This window comes from Schistosoma haematobium, chromosome 3 (assembly GCF_000699445.3).
Source record: "Schistosoma haematobium chromosome 3, whole genome shotgun sequence".
NCBI classification, from domain to species: domain Eukaryota; kingdom Metazoa; phylum Platyhelminthes; class Trematoda; order Strigeidida; family Schistosomatidae; genus Schistosoma; species Schistosoma haematobium.
Genome location: NC_067198.1, coordinates 9,976,761 through 9,996,275, shown reverse-complemented (window position 1 = coordinate 9,996,275; position 19,515 = coordinate 9,976,761). Strand labels below are relative to the sequence as shown.

At 32.8% G+C, this 19,515-nt stretch overlaps 1 protein-coding gene across 1 annotated transcript in view; it reads right to left on the bottom strand.

Annotated features, from left to right (window-relative positions):
* MS3_00004974 (uncharacterized protein) overlaps positions 1 to 19,515 on the bottom strand; it is a 68,097-nt gene that overhangs the window by 30,079 nt on the left and 18,503 nt on the right. The window contains exons 8-16 of the mRNA XM_051212974.1: positions 17,414 to 17,494; positions 16,284 to 16,403; positions 12,965 to 13,123; positions 11,424 to 11,631; positions 9,512 to 9,867; positions 7,725 to 7,784; positions 4,444 to 4,478; positions 2,024 to 2,097; positions 197 to 532 (exon numbers count right to left, since the gene is read on the bottom strand). Coding sequence (XP_051068904.1) covers positions 197 to 532; positions 2,024 to 2,097; positions 4,444 to 4,478; positions 7,725 to 7,784; positions 9,512 to 9,867; positions 11,424 to 11,631; positions 12,965 to 13,123; positions 16,284 to 16,403; positions 17,414 to 17,494 — 1,429 coding nt within the window. The remainder of the gene's footprint in view (positions 1 to 196; positions 533 to 2,023; positions 2,098 to 4,443; positions 4,479 to 7,724; positions 7,785 to 9,511; positions 9,868 to 11,423; positions 11,632 to 12,964; positions 13,124 to 16,283; positions 16,404 to 17,413; positions 17,495 to 19,515) is intronic.

The window sequence follows — 19,515 nt, the reverse complement described above, 5'->3', positions numbered from 1 at the left end:
TTACATAAATATTACCAAACACATCTAACTAATGTTGATAAAATAGACACTTGTTACAGAGCAGATAAATTAAGGTTAGTGGTGGGATCTGTGATTAGTCAAAACTCAGTAATCAATATCAGAAAACGACAATTCGAACTTTAACGATTCAAACAAATTATATAATCAAGATTAAAAAAATGAAAAAAAAACGTACTCAGTAAACCTGATAAAGTTGTGCTAGCATGACTAGCAGCATCGGCTAGATTATCACTTAAATTATTTAATAAATATTTTCCTACAGATGTTTGTTCTGTATCATCCTCGTCATCCTCCATTTCTTCTTCCACTTCTGCTGTTGCTTCTTCATCTTCATCTCCATCTGCGTCCTCATCTTGATCAATTTTATCCCCAGAACTTATTGAATCTTTATTCAATACTTGTACTAACTGTTCTTCATTATAATGAACAGATCTTTTATTCATTTCAGTACTAGTATAATTAGTTTGTTGAGTAGTGGGAACTTTACGTAAAGAAGGTTTGCGTAGGATAGCTTGAAGTAGGAAAAACGGTCGAAAAACAATGTGGATCAAATGTCCATAATAAAAACTAAAGTAACTTATGGGTATATTACTGATAAATAATTAACTGTTTCTTTTTAAGGGAATAACAAAACATTAAATATTGCTGCCTGTTTGTAATACGATTAAAAAATTAGACCGTCTTTATGAACAAAATAAAATAGTAGATCCAGCACACCAGGAATGTAAAGCGAATATAAAACATCTATATCATATTTCATCTGATAATCGTCGTTTAAGGTTCTTCTAACTGAGTAGGGTGTTAATATGCTTCTTGATTCTGTTGAACATTGTCGCCTAACTCCTGTAGAATTTGATCACTGACTAACAGCTTAGAACCCTGGTAAATTCTGTTCGTTATGAAGAACATTACACGTAAAATCACATTAATACGTTGAACTGAAGAATCTGTACTATGTACAACATGACTTAGAATTAAATCTTCATATACACAGGAATAATTGTTTAATTGGATTAAGAAGTTTTGAGACAAATCTCACATTGACTATACAAAAGAACTAATAATTGATTCGATCCCCGATGTGATCGTTCAACTACCTAAATTATCTAAAACCAACTTCATAATGAACCTAAAATACGGTAAATATTTCTGACAAAAAGCAACCTACTTGTTAGTAGTATGAGTTTTACCACAAAATTATCACTTCCTCCCTGGAAATCACCATATCACAAAATCTTGAAGAAGTAGCTACTGTACAAACTTTTCCAGAAACTCATTTAAATACTTACTACCCAATAACAGTAGAACAAATAATGGTTACGATATCTGAAACTTATTTGATAACCAATTCTTTCAAATGAAGTTACCAAAATGATGTTTATCTATTTATTAACTCTGATTACGTCTTATCGACCACGTGGAAATATGACCAATAGTTTAAGTGACCTGAAATTGGGGTATAGTTGCTTAGCCCTTATTCTATCAACTACTGTCCGCTTTACCACTATGAAGACAGCCTTCAGTAAGTTTCTTACTTCGTTAATGCTAAATTTATCTTTCTCTAAGATTATGAAGATGGGATTCTTTTCACGAAATTACCTGTGTTAAAGAAAAGTGATGTTCACCACTTTCATGTTTTGCCATAGAAACTAAATAATTTGTATAATTCATTACTTAGACACTTTTAAAACTAAATTTGTGACCGATGGTTCAATATCGTCAACAGAGAAAAAAGGTCGAATGTTCCAAAAAACAGAACAATGAAACAGTACAAAGATATACACGTATAATTACACTTCCAAAGAATGCACAAAGTAATGAAATAAAAACTTTAACGTTGAAATTTATTGACTGTAGTTCGAAAAAAATCCACTAAGTAACAAGATTCAAATTATATGTTCAATACTGAAAATTTTAAATTTTACCAACTGATCTATGATCTATCCATGGTTGATCAAGGGTGAATACCTATTTAACTCTCGTAAACTTGATTTTAACTTACGAACATTAGGAGTATTCGTTAATATTAGTTTATTTTCAGTGTTCTGTACATGATTTGTATTATTCGTTTTATCCCTATGAGGAAAAATAACAAAACCGATAAAACATTGTTATCTAGTCAAACAACCAAATGTCGTTGTCAAAATACAAGAGTTAACTATTATTATTATCATTAATATGAGAAATATCAAAGCACATAGAAAAGGGTGTTAGTTTTATTCTCCCTCATCCATACTCAAGACGACCGTAGAAATATATGAATTTAACGAAAAAAATATAAAAATTGGCAAAAGTGACCGAGAATATTTCACACTAATAATAATGAGAAATGGTTTAGTCTACACGAACTGATCATTGAGCAATGGTTAATGTAATGGTGATCTAGTCCCTGAATACTGATAAATTTCTATAGTTCAAGTTGTATTGTGAACACCAGTCAATGTGGCTGGACATCGTATGACCATCTTTTGGATTAACGTGGTTGCAGGTTGACAAGAAACCCTGAACCTAGGTATCATGGTAGTCAACATTCATCAGCAAAGCATGTCGGCCATCTCAAGGAAACTAATGCTTCACGGTAAGTGTGAATTCGGACCACCCAGTTTCATAGTTTCAGACAGCATTATCCAGCCATTCGAGTCTAGGGTTTTCTGTCAACCACTGAATATCAAAGTATGATTCACATGATATCCGATCACAGAGACTAGTTTCTGTGTTGCAACGATTTAAATGGAATTCGATAGGCGGTAATGACAAAACAAGCATGGCATTGACTGTTATTCATTGGTCAATCAATGTACTGTGATTTATTTCTGGAAAGTCACATGAGTAATAATTTTACCAAATCTACAGAAAATACAATGAATGAGAAAATAATACATCACACATGTCTAATCATTGGGTTGGAATGAGGCAAGTATGGAACATAGTTTACATGAGAATAGTTATTCTTAGGACTTAGCAACAAACAGGATATATGAGAAATAACATCAAAAGGTAAAAACTAATGTCAAAATTAAAACGAAAAATATCATAAGTACATTCTCACTAGTTATTTAACTTAGGAACCATAAGATTGCCATCTACGAAAAAGTAATCTAATTCACAGTTACACATTTGTTAATAAAATATCAAACACACAAATCTAAATTACTTATTCCAAATACGGCATGTTCGAAATTGAATAGTCAGAAGCTTAATAAATGTATCGTCCGAGAAAAAAAATAAATCAATTAAAAATGATATTGAAATACGGGAATCAAATTGAAACCTACATATACATGCAGTCTTTAACTGATCTTATCTTCTCTCAGACGATGGTTTACGTTTCAAATGTAAGTTGATAAGATTGACATTACATAGAATGATACATTTTTATTAAAAGATTATCCAGGCAAGAGAACACAACACTACTGAAACCATTTCATTAAACTACAGTTCACTCTGTCGTTAAAAAGTAACAATGTATGTGCTAGCAGAATGGAATAACTTTGTACCATTTTAGCATATGTGATTATTTTCTATATTAATGTAAGATTGATGGTAAGTGTTCAATATAGCAATACAATACTACTCACCGTACTGGGGTTGAAGACAACTGTTTAAAACACAGTTTTTATTGATCACCTTCGAAACTGTACATATACATCCTACTATAATGACGTACCAATTAAAATGTTAACTATTATTAAATCTTGGTTAACGAAATCCGATCAGTAAAGAAAATTAGGATTAGGTTAGAAGAAAGCTAGGATCTACAACACTGAGACAGTGACGTCATTCAATGAAGTCACCGACCGTTGAATTCGAACGTGTAAGTAGATGTACACTACTAGATTTGGTCTCTCTCGATTATCACATAAGCATTAGTTAGAAACGTGATGTATCATGGCTCAGAATCGGTCATAATGATCCAGATGCATTCATTCTTTATCTCGAGTTTGAAATTGTTCAATACTTTTCATTTGACAAATTCATTCATTCTTCTTGGATCATACTGTCTATACCTAATATTTCTTATCAACACTGATAGCTTAGTAATTAATGCGTTCGACTATCAATCACTAGGTCCCAAGTCTGAATCGCGCTTGGTTAGGAAAACAAAGTAGTATCATTAAACCTCATACTTCGGTTGTGGTTCTTATCAAGATACCTAGTCGATGAGTTTATTTAATTTGGTTTTTTATTAATTCTACTACATTGTATTCATCTTGATAATTTCGCCTCGGGCAGATGCGCTGCGGTAACTGATGCATACATACACAAGTAATCATACTGTTTATAACTCACTAACTTTGGTCAATAGAACACTTGAAATCCTTCAGTAATACAGTAACACAACAAATTCATCGTTGAATACAACAAATGACTAAGTTGATTTAAATGAAATTATCGTAATTTCGTTTAAATTTAAATCATTACCTTATCATATCATCCTTATGTGTAACCTCATTTGGCTGTAAGATAAAAGAAAATTGGAAGAAGATAAAAATGGAAATTAAATTACACAATTGCATTAGTGACGACGATAAGAACAAAAACATATGATCACAAGTAAATAACAAGCAAGATTCAGTGATAACATTTGAATTGAAAAAAATCATCCTACACATGAGGTAGGCTCACTGATAATGTTATCCGGAATGATGTAAGACTTATGAAAGTAAATGTGACTGACCAGTGAGTGTGAATAGACAGAAGCTCAGCTTACGTACTATTAAATATATGACTTTCTTCCAAATTACTAGTTTCTACTCTGAGCGTAGATTCTTTATAATTGCGTCGTCTAGTCAATACTCTGGTTTATTAATATTTCGCCGTGATTCTTTTATTCACTCTAATAGTAGTATAATCTCGATCGTCATTCAGCTTATCTATCATGTTGTATTATATCGTGCAGACAGAAAATATTTTAATACTCCATTTATATCCATAGTTACGTCAGCGTAGCTCAAACCATACAACAATATCACCGAAAGGGCGAGACTATAATTTATGGACGAGCCAATCAAAAACGTTTTAAGGATTTCGGGGTCATGGCAACAATTTCAGTACCTGATGATCACGTACGACTAGTTCACAGCGGATTTTAGAGATGACATTACAGTTGAGCGGCTACAACAAATGGGATTACTAAGAAGTTCCTTTTTTGTAATTATGGTAATCAAATGACTCTTAAGCCCTGTGCAGACTACCGTGATGTTGTCTTTCGATGTAATATACGTTGAAGGAAGACGTCTGCTGAAAGAGGAACTTTTTTCGCTCGATCCAGATTGAGACCAATGCAAACGATGATAATTGTTGTGAACTGTGTAATAAAAGCATCAATAACACTGGTTGCAGCATTTGCAGACGTTACTGAAGCTCCGGCTGTTCAGTGGTATGAGTATTGTAGAAATATATGCTCACTGAAAATAACAAGCTTGCACGAGTCGTTTGGGGTAGTCGGGAGAATCATTGTCAAAAAATAAAAATTTAACAGAGGACGTAGTGTTAAAGAAGACTAGGTAGGTAGAACTTCCATAAATATACCTCAAAGGTCCTTGGAATATACGACAGGTAGTCTCAAAAGGGAAAATTCTAACAGATTAAAAGCCGACAGGTTACAACGATAATACAAAGTATACGAGAATATGTGCAGCCAAGTACTACGATATATAGGGGTGATTGGAGAGCGTACCCATGCCTACATAGTCTTGGTTATGTGCATCGTGTCGCTGTCCACAAGCGGCATTTAGTGGATCTAACAACGGGAGTGCATACAAACAATATTAAATTTATGTTGTCGAGGCTGAAAGAAGTTTCGCGACCTTATCATGGCTCCAGAGGTCGACTATTATGGAGTCATAAGAATGAGTTTCCCTATCATATGAATTACGATTTCGGAACCTTTAACCTCTTCCTAACCTTCAAGTTTTTAAACCATGTAAAAGAAGTGTATTCACTCTAATTCTTTGGTTTTGTATATTTTTACTCTATACTAAGTGTTTTCTGATTGGTCAATATTTCCCAAGGTCACTTATGATTCGATCCAAGGTCATCCATAAATTATGGTCTCTCTCCTGAATGTTTGTAAAATGATTTTAATGTTTACAAAATAATGACATTTGTCATCATTTGTATGTATTCGTGAACGTTTCAATGAATAAAGGGCAATCATGAAAAGATGCGCTTTTTACCTTTTGCTTGTGTTGGATCGTTTAATTGTTGATTTTTCATTGTGATTCTGAACTACAGTATCAATCAATAACTTAGTCCTAAGTAAGTAATATTACCAAAAGTCTACGCTAGGGTCAATTGAGTCATTTTAAAATACTTCATTTTTATTTGGTGAAATGGTGAATAAATAAATTGAAATATCAAGGGAAGACGACCAGTGTAGCAGCAGTAGGTCTCAAAATGCACAAAGGGAAAAGCAAGATTCTCCGATACAACACAACACGCACCAATCAAATCACACTTGACGAATAAGCTTTGAAGGATGTAAAAACCTTTACATATATGGGCAGCATCATTGATGAACACGGTAGGTCTGATGCAGATATAAAGGCGCGGATCGGCAAAGCAAGAGCAGCATATCTACAACTGAAGAATACCTGGAACTAAAAACAACTGTTTATCAACCAACACCAAAGTCAGAATTTTCAATACAAATGTCCAAACAGTTCTAGTGTATGGAGCGGAAACTTGGAAAACTGCGAAAGCCATCATCCAGAAGATACAAGTGTTTATTACAACTGTCTATGCAAAATACATCGGATCCGTTGGCCAGACACTATCGGGAACAACATACTATGGGATAGAACAAACCAGATCCCAGCGTGGGAAGAAGTCAGGAAGAAGCGTTGGAAGTGGATAGGACACATATCGAGGAAAGCACTCAACTGCATCACAAGGCAAGCCCCCACATGGAATTTTCAAGGCTAAAGGAGACGAGGAAGATCAAAGAACACGTTACACCTAGAAATGTAGACAGAAATGAGAAGAATGAACAAAAATTGATAAGAGTTGAAAAGGAAGGCCCAGGAAAGAGTGAGTTGAAGAATGCTGGTCGGTGGCCTATTTTTCATTGGGGATAGCAGGCGTAAGGATGTAAGTGGTAAGTAATAACGCTACAATTTAGGAGTTCCACGTGGTGTAGTAAGGGTAATTCTTACTTGAGAATATACCTATGTGAACTTCGTGTTATTCCTATTATGTAAGGTAATGATAGAAATTATTCAATATCAGTTCCCTGAAGATTATAGCTACACCTTTCTGACGAATCCAAAATTACACGAAACCTGGTTCCAGAATTTTCTGTCAACTACCCCCAACCACCTTACGTTTCAGTACAGTCCACATGATGTTCAGTGACTTAGGTTTGTGGTTATATTTCCACTTGATCTTCAGAATTCATTCAAAACTACGAAGGATCAATACTTAGTGATCAATCACTTGTTAATATTTATATTACTCATATCAGTTTAGTCTAGAAGGCAAACGATTAAACTTGATTCTACAAAATTTTTGGTGTAGACATTAACACACTGACATGTCAAAACAAAACTGTATAATAATTGATAAGATTAATATGTTACAGTTGTGGTTGAGTCCACCTCTTTTAGACATAAACGCATATATAAAAAAACTGATTTATCATTTCTAAATTAAATTTAAGTCTTGACTTCGGTTTAAATAAAAGTAAAACATTTTTAACTTACATTTTCTTTAATGTTAGACTGACTGACAGAGTCTTTTAAATCCCAAATATCTGAATCATCCTATAATAAAATAAAAATGAAAGTACATTTTTAGAATTCTTGTTGGGCAGATCCAGAAAACTCGAAAAAAAAGCTAAGAAAGGCTCTGAAAACACTGAGAAGCATCTTATCCAATCAGCGTTCACTAGAAGTTTTGCCAGAAACATCTAAAAGTTGGAAAGACACATTTCGAGTTTCTGATTGTATGATTACTACACTGCTATTATGCTTAGTAGCATTCTAGAATTTACGGGAAAAACCAAGAACATCTAAAATACTATAAAAACCCTATATTTTCTGTACATAAATGAACCTTTGGAGTAAAGTTCTTTTTGTATATTTTTTTCCTCTTCTCTCATGTTCATGTCGCTGTGTAGTTCTAGCTTGGGAGTTACTAGAAGAGCTTAGGAACCGAATATAGCGTTTAATTAGCAAGACTTATCAATTATTTGAAAATAATGCATAATTAAGTGCTATTTCAATATATATTATGTGCAAGATCTTAAACATTTTATTATTATAAGAAATTCAGTTATAGTGAACCTTGGAATCACTCAAGATAAATAAATAATAATGATGCTGTAGTGTTTTCAATTTCTCTAAATTTCTAGTCATCAATTCCCTGATTTGTAAGTAGCATGTTCATGTAAGGAAACAACTGTCAGTCTTTTTTTCATCTTGATAACATTTTTTATTGACTAATAACTGAGTTGTGACCGATTTTGTAGTTGATGAGTCCCTGTTAGTGCTAATAAAATTCCATCGAATAAGTTACAGTGTAGCCGGTAGTCTGATCGATTCTGAACTGTATGCGCTATGTTGTGAAATTAGGTGATTGAAGATGGTCGACAGGGAATGTCTCAAACTTTGGAACTGAATTATTTGAATTTCGACCCACCAGGGTCTATCACTTTCCACAAGATAAAAAATACGTTATGAAGAGGAATGCCAACTAGTGTGTGACCTAAATCAATCAGGGTTTTCTATTGACCTGCGTTACTATCTAGAAAGAAAGTGTAACCTCCCCTACCCAACCATCAAACTTACAGAGCACAACACTTTCAACATTCTAATCCTAAGCTACAGTTATTCTCTATCATCCCGAAATTTAATTCATAATTTAACATTCAGGTACTGAATGATCAATTTCATTGAGAATAAAAAGTACATACTGTATATATTACTAAGTTGTAATGAACACTTATACAGTTTTACTTTAGCAAAAATTGAACAAAGTACACAACAATAAAATTTACTACTCAATAAGTGAAATATCTATATGGATTAAATTGATTCTTTTTCACGTTACAGATGTTTCCTATTATGTGTACCAGTGGTTTAGTGGCCAAGGTGTCCAACTTTCAACCATTAAGTCCTTGATTTGAGTCCGGTCCCACCTACTTCGCATTTGGGCAACACTGGGTAGTATCATTAGCTCACACACAAAATGTGACCTAAAGGCAAGCAAATAAATCTGTACTTGATGGTTTACATTGAATGGAATCTAATATGGTCCAGACTGCTTGTATGTAAGATTACTTCTATTTATACATTTGAAAGATACTGGAATCAATATAATAACAAAAGTTTTAAAAGAGAATAGTGATGATGATAGTGAAGGTCGTTACTTTACATACAATCCAAACCTATAGTCTTCTGAGTAAAATGTCTTACGGAATTACTATTTTTAGTATTTACGAAGGGGAAAATGATTTTTAAACAATCAAAAATAAAGTTTTGCAACTCACTTGATCATCAGATGAATCACTGGTAGATTCAGCCATTGATGGTATGGTCAATAGTTGACCAGGTAATTTTTTTTTATTCAACTCAATTTCATTATTTTCAGTAGAATTAGTCTTTTGCATTTGAGCATTAGCAAGATCGAATGAATCCATCGGTTGTAATTGTTGTTGATTAGGTCGTCTTTTAGGCTTATTTTTACGCATATACTGTTGTGGTTGTATGGCATTTTTTAACAAATCATCCATATTATGAGGTGGATTATATAGACTCATCAAATCATTCGTGATATTATTATTATTAGTGGTAGTATTAAATTTAGGAAAGTTCTCGTGTACCATTTCAAAGCTTTTTATATCATCTATTTGGTTATTTATGTAAAAAAGGGCAACATATAATTATCATCGCTCTCGATATAAATAGAATAGGTTTATTCACCATTATAAATTTCATGACAATAAGGAATTCTCATCACTAGTTGCGTAATAATGCAACAAATTTAAGTTTAACCTGTATTTAAGTCAGGATTTTCCACAGTTGAATCCACGAGTCAATCTATACTAGACCACAACTGAAACCTCGGAAGCACTATATGGTTGTTTCATCCTAGTATGTAACTGCTCAGCAATGCACATCCATAATCCTGAGCACGGAACTTAAACCCAGCACCTTCGGTTTCTCACGCAAACACTCATTCTCTAAAACACTGAGCCGGCATCCAAGCAAGTTAGTGTCTAACTTCAATCGGACTGTGATCTTACGCAAACCTTCATCCATTGTCTGAAGTGGATAACTGTCTCACATCCGACACAGATTGGAATCCATTGGTCACGGAATGTATAAAAACTTATAAATGTTTATTAACAGAAAGTTAACTTCAATAATAAGAGTTTTCTTCAAGTTTAGTTGCAAGAATTACTTTTTTTCTATTCATTATATATAAAGGACATGAATCCCGGTACAATTGTCACTCGTTTTTTAATACAATAAATAATAAAATAAAAATGCTAACAATTTCAGTGTTTCTATTTGAGTTTATCAGTATTTAAGGATTATAACAGTTAATAAAAAACCTTTTATGACAACTTGTAAGTAGACAATACGGTCTGCATTCACAATAATACAATACAAACAAATTAAAGCATAGGAATGTTAATTTCAATATCTGTACAAATGAAAAAAGAGGTGTCTGAGCAAGCTATCACATTATATGGCTATGACGTCCATTATTAGTTGTACATATAGTCTTACGGTGAAAACAATTATTTTCTCACATTAGAGTTGTTTAATTACTCCAAAACTTATTTTCTAAAATCATGTTCACTATTATTTATTAATGCCGAAATAAAGTTATGATCATAATACAAATAACTGTAGAATTTCAGTGATCAATTCAAAATGGCTGCAACAATAAGCAGTTAACGCTGGTGACATATCCAGTTACTTATTATATGCTATGAAACTGAAGGATACTATGATCTTCAGCATAGAATTTGAAGTATCACATCATAATACTGGACGTATTTCCTTATGAGGATTAAAATATGGTCATGAATTAGTATTGAAAACGTTCAGTCACTGTTAAGAAAATTATGAAAAATAGTTTCACAGAACTGGGGTGTAGAAAAAATATTGGATATTATTTAAGAAGCAAACCGACCTAAGTTAGACAATTACCGAAATTCTGAAAGCACTGGGCCATTAGGTTGGATCAGTACCTAAAACGTTATGCGCTAGAGTGTGGTACTGAAAATCCCAGATTCGACCACCAGCAGGGTCGTGGATGGACACTTTAGGAATCCCGCACCCAGGCAGAACAGCTATTCAGTGCCCTCAGGTCGACTAGTGATTACAAAGCAAGACCTGTTGCATACAAATTCACAAGTTCTTAGTTCAGATTGACACCCAATCACTTACTATTTGCAATAACTGAATGAATAAAATTTAGAGCCAAATATCGATCCGTCTGCTCTAAAGACCAAATTTGAAAGTTGATTTGCGCTAAATTATCTTGATACCATATTCCTTTATCACCAATTTGTTCAGGATCATGTATTCCAGCATGAATTCGTTGAAATACTTCATTTTCAGGATATAAGCACCATTCAGCGAAGAATTCAACTGCCTAGCAAAAAGTAATAATATCAATAAAACATAAACAATGGAAATAGTGTGATGAAAAAAAATGGTAAAACATCACTTGCTTAAAAGCGAAGGAGAATGTAGGATACTCCAGGCTAGGTTGGCCTACATAACATGTACAATTCGCGTCCCCAAATTATATTGATCAACTCTGTCTTATTTTCTATAAACAACATCAAATGAGTTTTTTAAAGCATTAGTATCAAGTTTTTCGAAAAAAACTTCACGAAATAAAGAATTCAAAAAAAACTTGTGAATATAAATTTAAACAACGTAGAAATTCATATGAATTGGTTATTTGAATCCTTCGATTGATGTTATAGATATATATGCATTCTATGCAAATTATGTAGGTGTTATCATTAATTCATAAGCATCTGAACTACAATTGAATGGTAGTTAGTAATGGGATCCAGGATTCGCATTTCGTTCCGATCGGGGCTCTTCAGCCGGATGTACCCCTACTAGTGTGGATTTTCACACAAAAACTCGAACCTAGTGGCTTTTGCTCCAAACATTGAACGCGTAATCTCCTTGGCTACTGAGTCAAGATAGTAATCACTTGTGCAATGTGGTTAATTTCAATTCATTTGTATCTGTTGCTATAAATGTTCAGATTATAAAAATCTAGAATAATGAAAGATTGTATTTTTTTAAAGAATAAAATGAATAATTAAATAACATTTCCGGAATGTATGAAGGCTAAACAAAATATGGTAAAGGCGATCAAATATGTTTATCTCACTAATTATCTATAATAAATCAATGTACAACGTACTACCTAATTTATACAAGTTACTATATATTTCTAGTGGAGTAAAATTTTTCGTTTCTTTATGAAGTGATGTTTAATAATTTTTAGATATATAGATGGAACACTAATTAGTTGTGATATAATATGCGGCAGATTGCTGAATATTCACGGGACCAAGTTATTTAATTAGCCCTTGATTAAATTGATATCAAAAGACAAAATAGCAGTCTAGGAGAAAAAGTTCGTTTTCTAACAAAATAACACACTTATATGGAAAATATTGGACATAATGATGAACATCAGTAGAAGTCATTTAACAAAAAAAAACGATTAGAGGATATGACAATTACAGACCATTTACTCTCCAATAGAACAAATGCCTAACTTTCAAGATTAATTTTTACTCTGTCATAACAATATAACCATTACATTTATTATTTGAAACGTTGACAGACAAAATTTCCAGTGTTTTCATTCACTTCAAAGTCACATCTAGCAAATTTCTATAGGAAAATGTAAACCGAAAATCAACACAAAACATTAAGAGTATGAGAAGACTCACTTGTGTTTCAGCTAATTTCCTAGTAAATGGTGTAAGTACCTGACGTGATTTTAAGAATGAGAATTTTTGAAATGCAACCACTGGCCTGGGGAATAAACGAATAGTTCTAGTATGCTCAGTAATATTGCCTAGTACGTTTAGGGAATTAAAAAATCGTACCTAAAAAATCATGAGAACAAAATACATGAAAGTAGAAAAAATTAATATTCGAATGTTACGGTAATCAGCTACCTAACTGCAACAAATGTTATCAAAAAAGACATTTGAATAAAAAGATGTCCTATAGAAGAATTAATCAAAAATGGTATAAGCCATTGTTAGATGTAATATTTTAATACATGGAAACTGTTATTATGTCAGAGTTACGAGAAATGCTCGCATTCACTTATATGACCATTGATATTACTAGAACAAGAGCATATTATGATAAAATATGAAGAGGCAGAAATGTAAATTATTTCTTTGCTTTCATTGACAAATCACACATTCCCTTTATCGCACGTATTAGAAATTAATTCATACAGAAAATCAACAATGAAGGTATCATTAACCTTCCAACTTTGTTAACACTTATGCTCCGACAAATAGTCAGTCAGTTAGTCAGCTACAACGTAGGACCAGGCACATATGTGCATCGGTCCAGGTTGCCATACCGCATCAGCACAGAAAGATGAACACCGGATTCATAGCAGTGATTAGGTCAAAGGTGGTAATATATAAAAGAAAGATTGCGTATAAAGATAGTACAGAAAGAAAGAATTAGTTCGTATAAAGAAAGATATGAAGTGATTTTAATCTCCTAGTTTAAGGGGAGACAGAGAGTGTATACACCTACACCATTGTGATCGATTCTGAGCCATGTCATCAAGAGTCTCCAACCATTGGTTATGATAGTCACGCGGACCCCAACCAAGTAGTGCGCATCTCCCAACATGGCTCAGACTAGAAGTTAGTGTCTTCAAGCACTGATGCCACGTTTTGGTTTGGCCACCCCTAACTTTCTTCCAACCGTCCCCAACACTAGTCAGCATTGCCCGTCGTGATAATCGGTGTTCAGGCATACGTATCCGACAAATAAGAAAACATAATTGTTATTGCATCTCAAACCATAGGTATTTAAGGAAAATTTCTAAGAACGACTCATTAGGAATGAGTTTCATGGTGCCAAGTTTGACTATTTATGATCCTTTTAAAATGTTTGAAACACCAGTTTAAAATAAAATTATTTCTCCAATGATTTTACTCGAATGTTAGGTGATACTGCACTACTCACTAACCATTAGATCCTTTGGTTAGGAAATTGCAAATGATTTTTTTCTGAAAAAATGTTTTCCGGTAAATAGCAAACAAATACACATAAATAATGAAAGAAAATCAGTGAAAAATATTACAATAAATAAACATCATACATATTTAAATGGGAAATATTTCTTATTTCTGACCAGTCTGTTTTAAACCACTGCTAGAAAATACATAAGTAAATAACTGAAAACTGAATTAATATTCTAATATTTTTTCTTCTTATGTTACATTGCTACTTAATGACATTTTAAGTAGGTAACTGTAGTCTGTGAGTTTTATCATAATGTCAATGATTGAGGTGACTAATGTAATAAGTAAATTTCATTTATTGGGTAGCATATGTAAAGTCTCAATAAGTGCAGAACTTTTGTCTTATTTTCTCTTATTCGATCGATATGGGAGACATTCAGACAAATAAATGAACTTCAAATTTACAGATTTGAAACACAGTCTTTAGTTAACAACTGTGTTCCATGGAACAAAACTAATCCAGAATAAATCCAGGTATTTGTGATTAATATTCTACAGTGATTAAATTTTTATAAATGTGGCTACAGAATACCAATATTCACACTTTCTAGATACCGAAAGTGTTTTAATATTCTTGAATGAATTAAAAGTAAATCACCTAGCTGAATTTTGAAAACTTTCAGAGTTCGATAAAGTATTTACATGGTAAGTAATGATGTTTGATTTGTGTTGTAATTGGTTCTGAAGAAATGATGACTTCCAAAGCATAACTATGTGATGAGATTCTAATGAACCGACAAATCGAACAAGGTTACTTAGATAGATTAGTTAGGATTTTGGTAAGATGATTAAAAACATAAGGATATTAGAAATTCAACTGACCGATGTGTTAGTAGGAAAGTGATATTTATGCAGTGACTATCGTGAAGTGAATCTATAAACTTAAGTTATGGTGGTTGAAAACTGACTGATAGAGGGATAAACCGAAATAAACGATAATTTGCCATACTAGCAGTAACAAAACTACTTACCGTTCGTTTGTTTTTTTTAGTAGAAATTCCTTAAGTATGGTAAACTAATTGCTGTGTTTTGTGGTGTCCAACTTCTATACTGATACACAAGCTTCCTATGACCCAACTCAACAGACTGGAAGCGAGAAAGAAGTTTTACTGGCTAAATCGAATTAAGGGATATCTGTATGCTAGTTCATATATACGTATATATGTAATCAGTCCTTAGAAATTAAAGCCATATGTTCAGCCAACTACCTGTGTTTCGTTCCTTAGAAAAGGAAGGCAGATATTGGCTAATAAAGTGCGCTTATCATTTGGTCGATATCTGATTGACACTCTGTATCAATAATATTGCTTAACATTGCAAAATACAGTTAAAACGTTTCAAAATAAAACTCATTTAAACTAATGAGATTATTTAGTTCCTTTTGGCGTGTTAGCAAAAATAATAACGGAATTTAATTAAATTATGGTAACTCCCGTTTCAGTAGATTAATCTTACAATCAATCTTTGACCATAGTCGGAATGTAATAGGTGGGATGAATGTTATTAGTCGTAAATTATACACCGACAATATTTCATTATACAAACCATATGACTTGAAATGAAAATTGACATAAATATATTTTTTAATAATAATATGGCCAATATGTAGTCGTGCAAATCGAAATTTCAGTGGAATAGATAACGGAATCCTGAATACAATAAATTTAATATAAAATACTCTTCAATCGAGCTTATACTATCCTCCCAGAGATTCCAGACTCAACGATGATGGTCCGGTGAGTAAAGAATGGGCATTCATACGTTTTCAAGTATATTATTGAGAACTAAACATTCAGGATATGAGTTCTATAGCTCTTGACTTAACGGGAAGATCAGTGTACGAAAATTTTAGGGGAGCAACCATTATAAAAGTTTTTTGACTGACTCCAGTTGAGTTTTTTCGGAAGTAATCCACTTTTCAATAGACTGTCAATATGAAACAAACGTTATTTATATAAAAAAAGTCAAAAATAACTTGTCAACTAACCATTGCAACTCGAGTGGCAACATCAGCTGAATCTGCATTCCTTAATTGATTGGCAGAATTTTTTAGATTGATTTCCGTAGGTTCACTAGATGTTAAATTTGCAGTCATACTTGATAAAGCCTAGTAATGGAAGAAATAGTTTTCATACTTCATTTATCAAGAGATGTTTGTACCTATTCCTACAAACGATTATATTTATGTGAATAAATAAGTAAATAAAACTCAATGGCTATCTGCAATCATTTGAAAGTGACAGATATGGTTTTTTTTAATTTAGACACTAGTCTAAAAGGGTACTGCTAGGAAGCTACTGAAATAGGTCATCGGTAAACGAAGTAGAGATGTTTTTGTGTCAGATTTTGAATTATGGTGCTATACAATCAAAACAATCTTATACTTCTGTCAAACTAATCAACGTTAACCATTTAACCACTTTTTAATAAGCCACTAGCATCACCTGTGACGTTGACCAGATGTCTGTTTTCCAACTAAAGGACAAGTTTACTGTGCACAGATACTCTTTGTTCTTCTTTACGGAGGTGAATTATGGCTTTTAAAAATAGAGAATATTCTTAGATTACTAGTATTTGACCATAGATGCCTTAGAACTATTATTGTCTTTACCCTGACAATCTCATCTCACTATGCTAATGGGGTGTGACAACTTCAACCGATATACAAATGTGCCAGGTTCTACGTTGCCTATAACTAACTGACTCCATGCCGATCACAAAGTGCAACATAGTGTCTAGTCTATCAGCCTAAAAGTTATGCTGTAACTTGATAGACAGCATTCTATAAATATAAAAGACGGTGAATGAAATCATACTTATAATTACCCAATAATTGGTTAATTCGAAGATCTATTTATATGTCTCATAGTACACATAATTCAATCTGTGTAGCATAAGAATTGTTTTAATAAATCTGCCTATAAATTTATAATTTTTGAAAAGCACACGATTGAACATACTTATAAGTTGATTATTAGAGCACTTCCTGTAAACTAAACAACCTATACAGTTTATAAATACATAACAGACAGTAATCTAAATTGATATTAGTTTGTGAAACATTAATGAACTATAAGGATAATTATACTAATGATAAAAAACATAATAAGTGATTACTTGATCCAAATTTTCACATAATATTTTGCCTTCTTTTTCCGGAAGTAATGGAATTGGTTCTAGAAGTGAACTACCCATCATCTACATGAGAAACAATTAAAAACATTAACCATACCAATAGTGATAATGATAATGACAATAATGGTAATTGTTTATAGTTATTTTAATAAAAGTAATTATAACCAGTAAATTGTGGTCAAAATTGAAAATAGATCTACCTACATATCCTCACAACGATTGTTATCATTAAGCATCATTATTCTCATCAGATTCGAAACCATATAAATAGATATACTTAATATAATATATAAAGTTTTGAACAAAACAATACTAGGATGAAACGTGTCTTACACTTTCAAGTTTTCAATAGTGGTCTAGCTAAGACCAGTTCTTGGTTTAAACTGTGAAAGCACTACAATATCCAAAAACCTCCCTACATTAATGATAATTCTGGAATCACCAGTGACTAGTTGCATGATGTAACTCCCGGAGTTCCGTTGCAAAACCACAACCTCTCGAGTGTGAGATAGTTGCCCACTACAGGCAATGGATGAGAGTTGCGCAAGATCGTGGATCGATTGAATTTAGACATCAACACTGTTGGATACCAACTCGGTGGTCCAGCAATGATTAGTTCTCACGCGACACCGGTTTTGGGTTCAATTCCCCGATGCAGGTTCGTAGATGTGCACGACCTAAGGGTCTCATACTAAGACGAAACGCCTGTCCAGTGCTTCCACGTTTTCAATAGTGGTCTGGCTGAGATCAGTTTGTAATTAAAAATGTGGAGACTCATTGAATAACCAACTAAAAGGATTACAATACTAAACATAATCAGTAGAAAGTAAGAATTGTGATGATAAGTTTAATAGTTATGCTGAGAACAATAAATACTTGAATCAATCCTTCATCATAGGAAGTAAGTTATGTATAATTACTTGTTTTTACCATGAGGTGTAATCACACCTCTTACGCATGACAGAAGCTAGACGGATTCAAGCTAACAATCCATGTCTTTGTATTCATAAGAAAGTTTTAACACACTTGTTTCTTTCTTGGCTGAATTATTCTCAATAAGTCATTTTACTTATTGTTCTTTTCCATACTCTTTGTTAGTTTATTTCTCTCCACCTCTCTTTTTAAAATATTTACTTCACTTTCATGTTTTAGTAAGCTATCTTATTACTAAATTTTATCTCAGTGTTGATTTTTTATCTACTTTTTATTACAAAAAATATTGATTTAAGTCTTTATTCTTCTTATTGTAACTAGTACACTTATCATCACACTGTTAAGTTGTACCTTTTGTTTATTATGTTTAGTGATGCGATCCATTTTACTGTAATCATTGACTCATGAACAACTTTGATTCAGTCAGTCAGTCAGCTACAACGTAGGGTCAGGCACATATATGCATCGGTTCAAAATGCCATAACTCATTAACACAACAAGATGAACACCGGATTCATAAAAGTAGTTAATTCAGAGGTGGTAATATATAAAAGAAAGATTGCGTATAAAGATAGTACAGAAAGAAAGAATTAGTTCGTATAAAGAAAGATATGAAGTGATTTTAATCTCCTAGTTTAAGGGAAGATAGAGTGTATACACCTACACCATTGTGATCGATTCTGAGCCATGTCATCAAGAGTCTCCAACCATTGGTTATGATAGTCACGCGGACCCCAACCAAGTAGTGCGCATCTCCCAACATGGCTCAGACTAGAAGTTAATGACTTCAAGCATTGATGCCACATTTTGGTTTGGCCGACCCAAACTTTCTTCCAACCTTGATTAGTCTAATATGTTCATAGGTGAGTATAAATATTATTGTACATTAGAATAAAGCCTAGTGAAGATTTAATGGAAAAGAATATTATCCGTTTACTTATGTTCTGTCAATTATACAATATGGAAAGTTCTTAGCATTTTGATTGTAATGAAATTTTATTTTATACTATTTATCAGCTTACCAAATTTACTGATGACAGTTTTCACTTAAACACAATTCCATTATGTAATCATTTTAGCTTAAGTTAATTACCATAATTATAGCATTCCAGCTACTGAAAATTCTGAATAATATTTCTAAGTAAACTGTG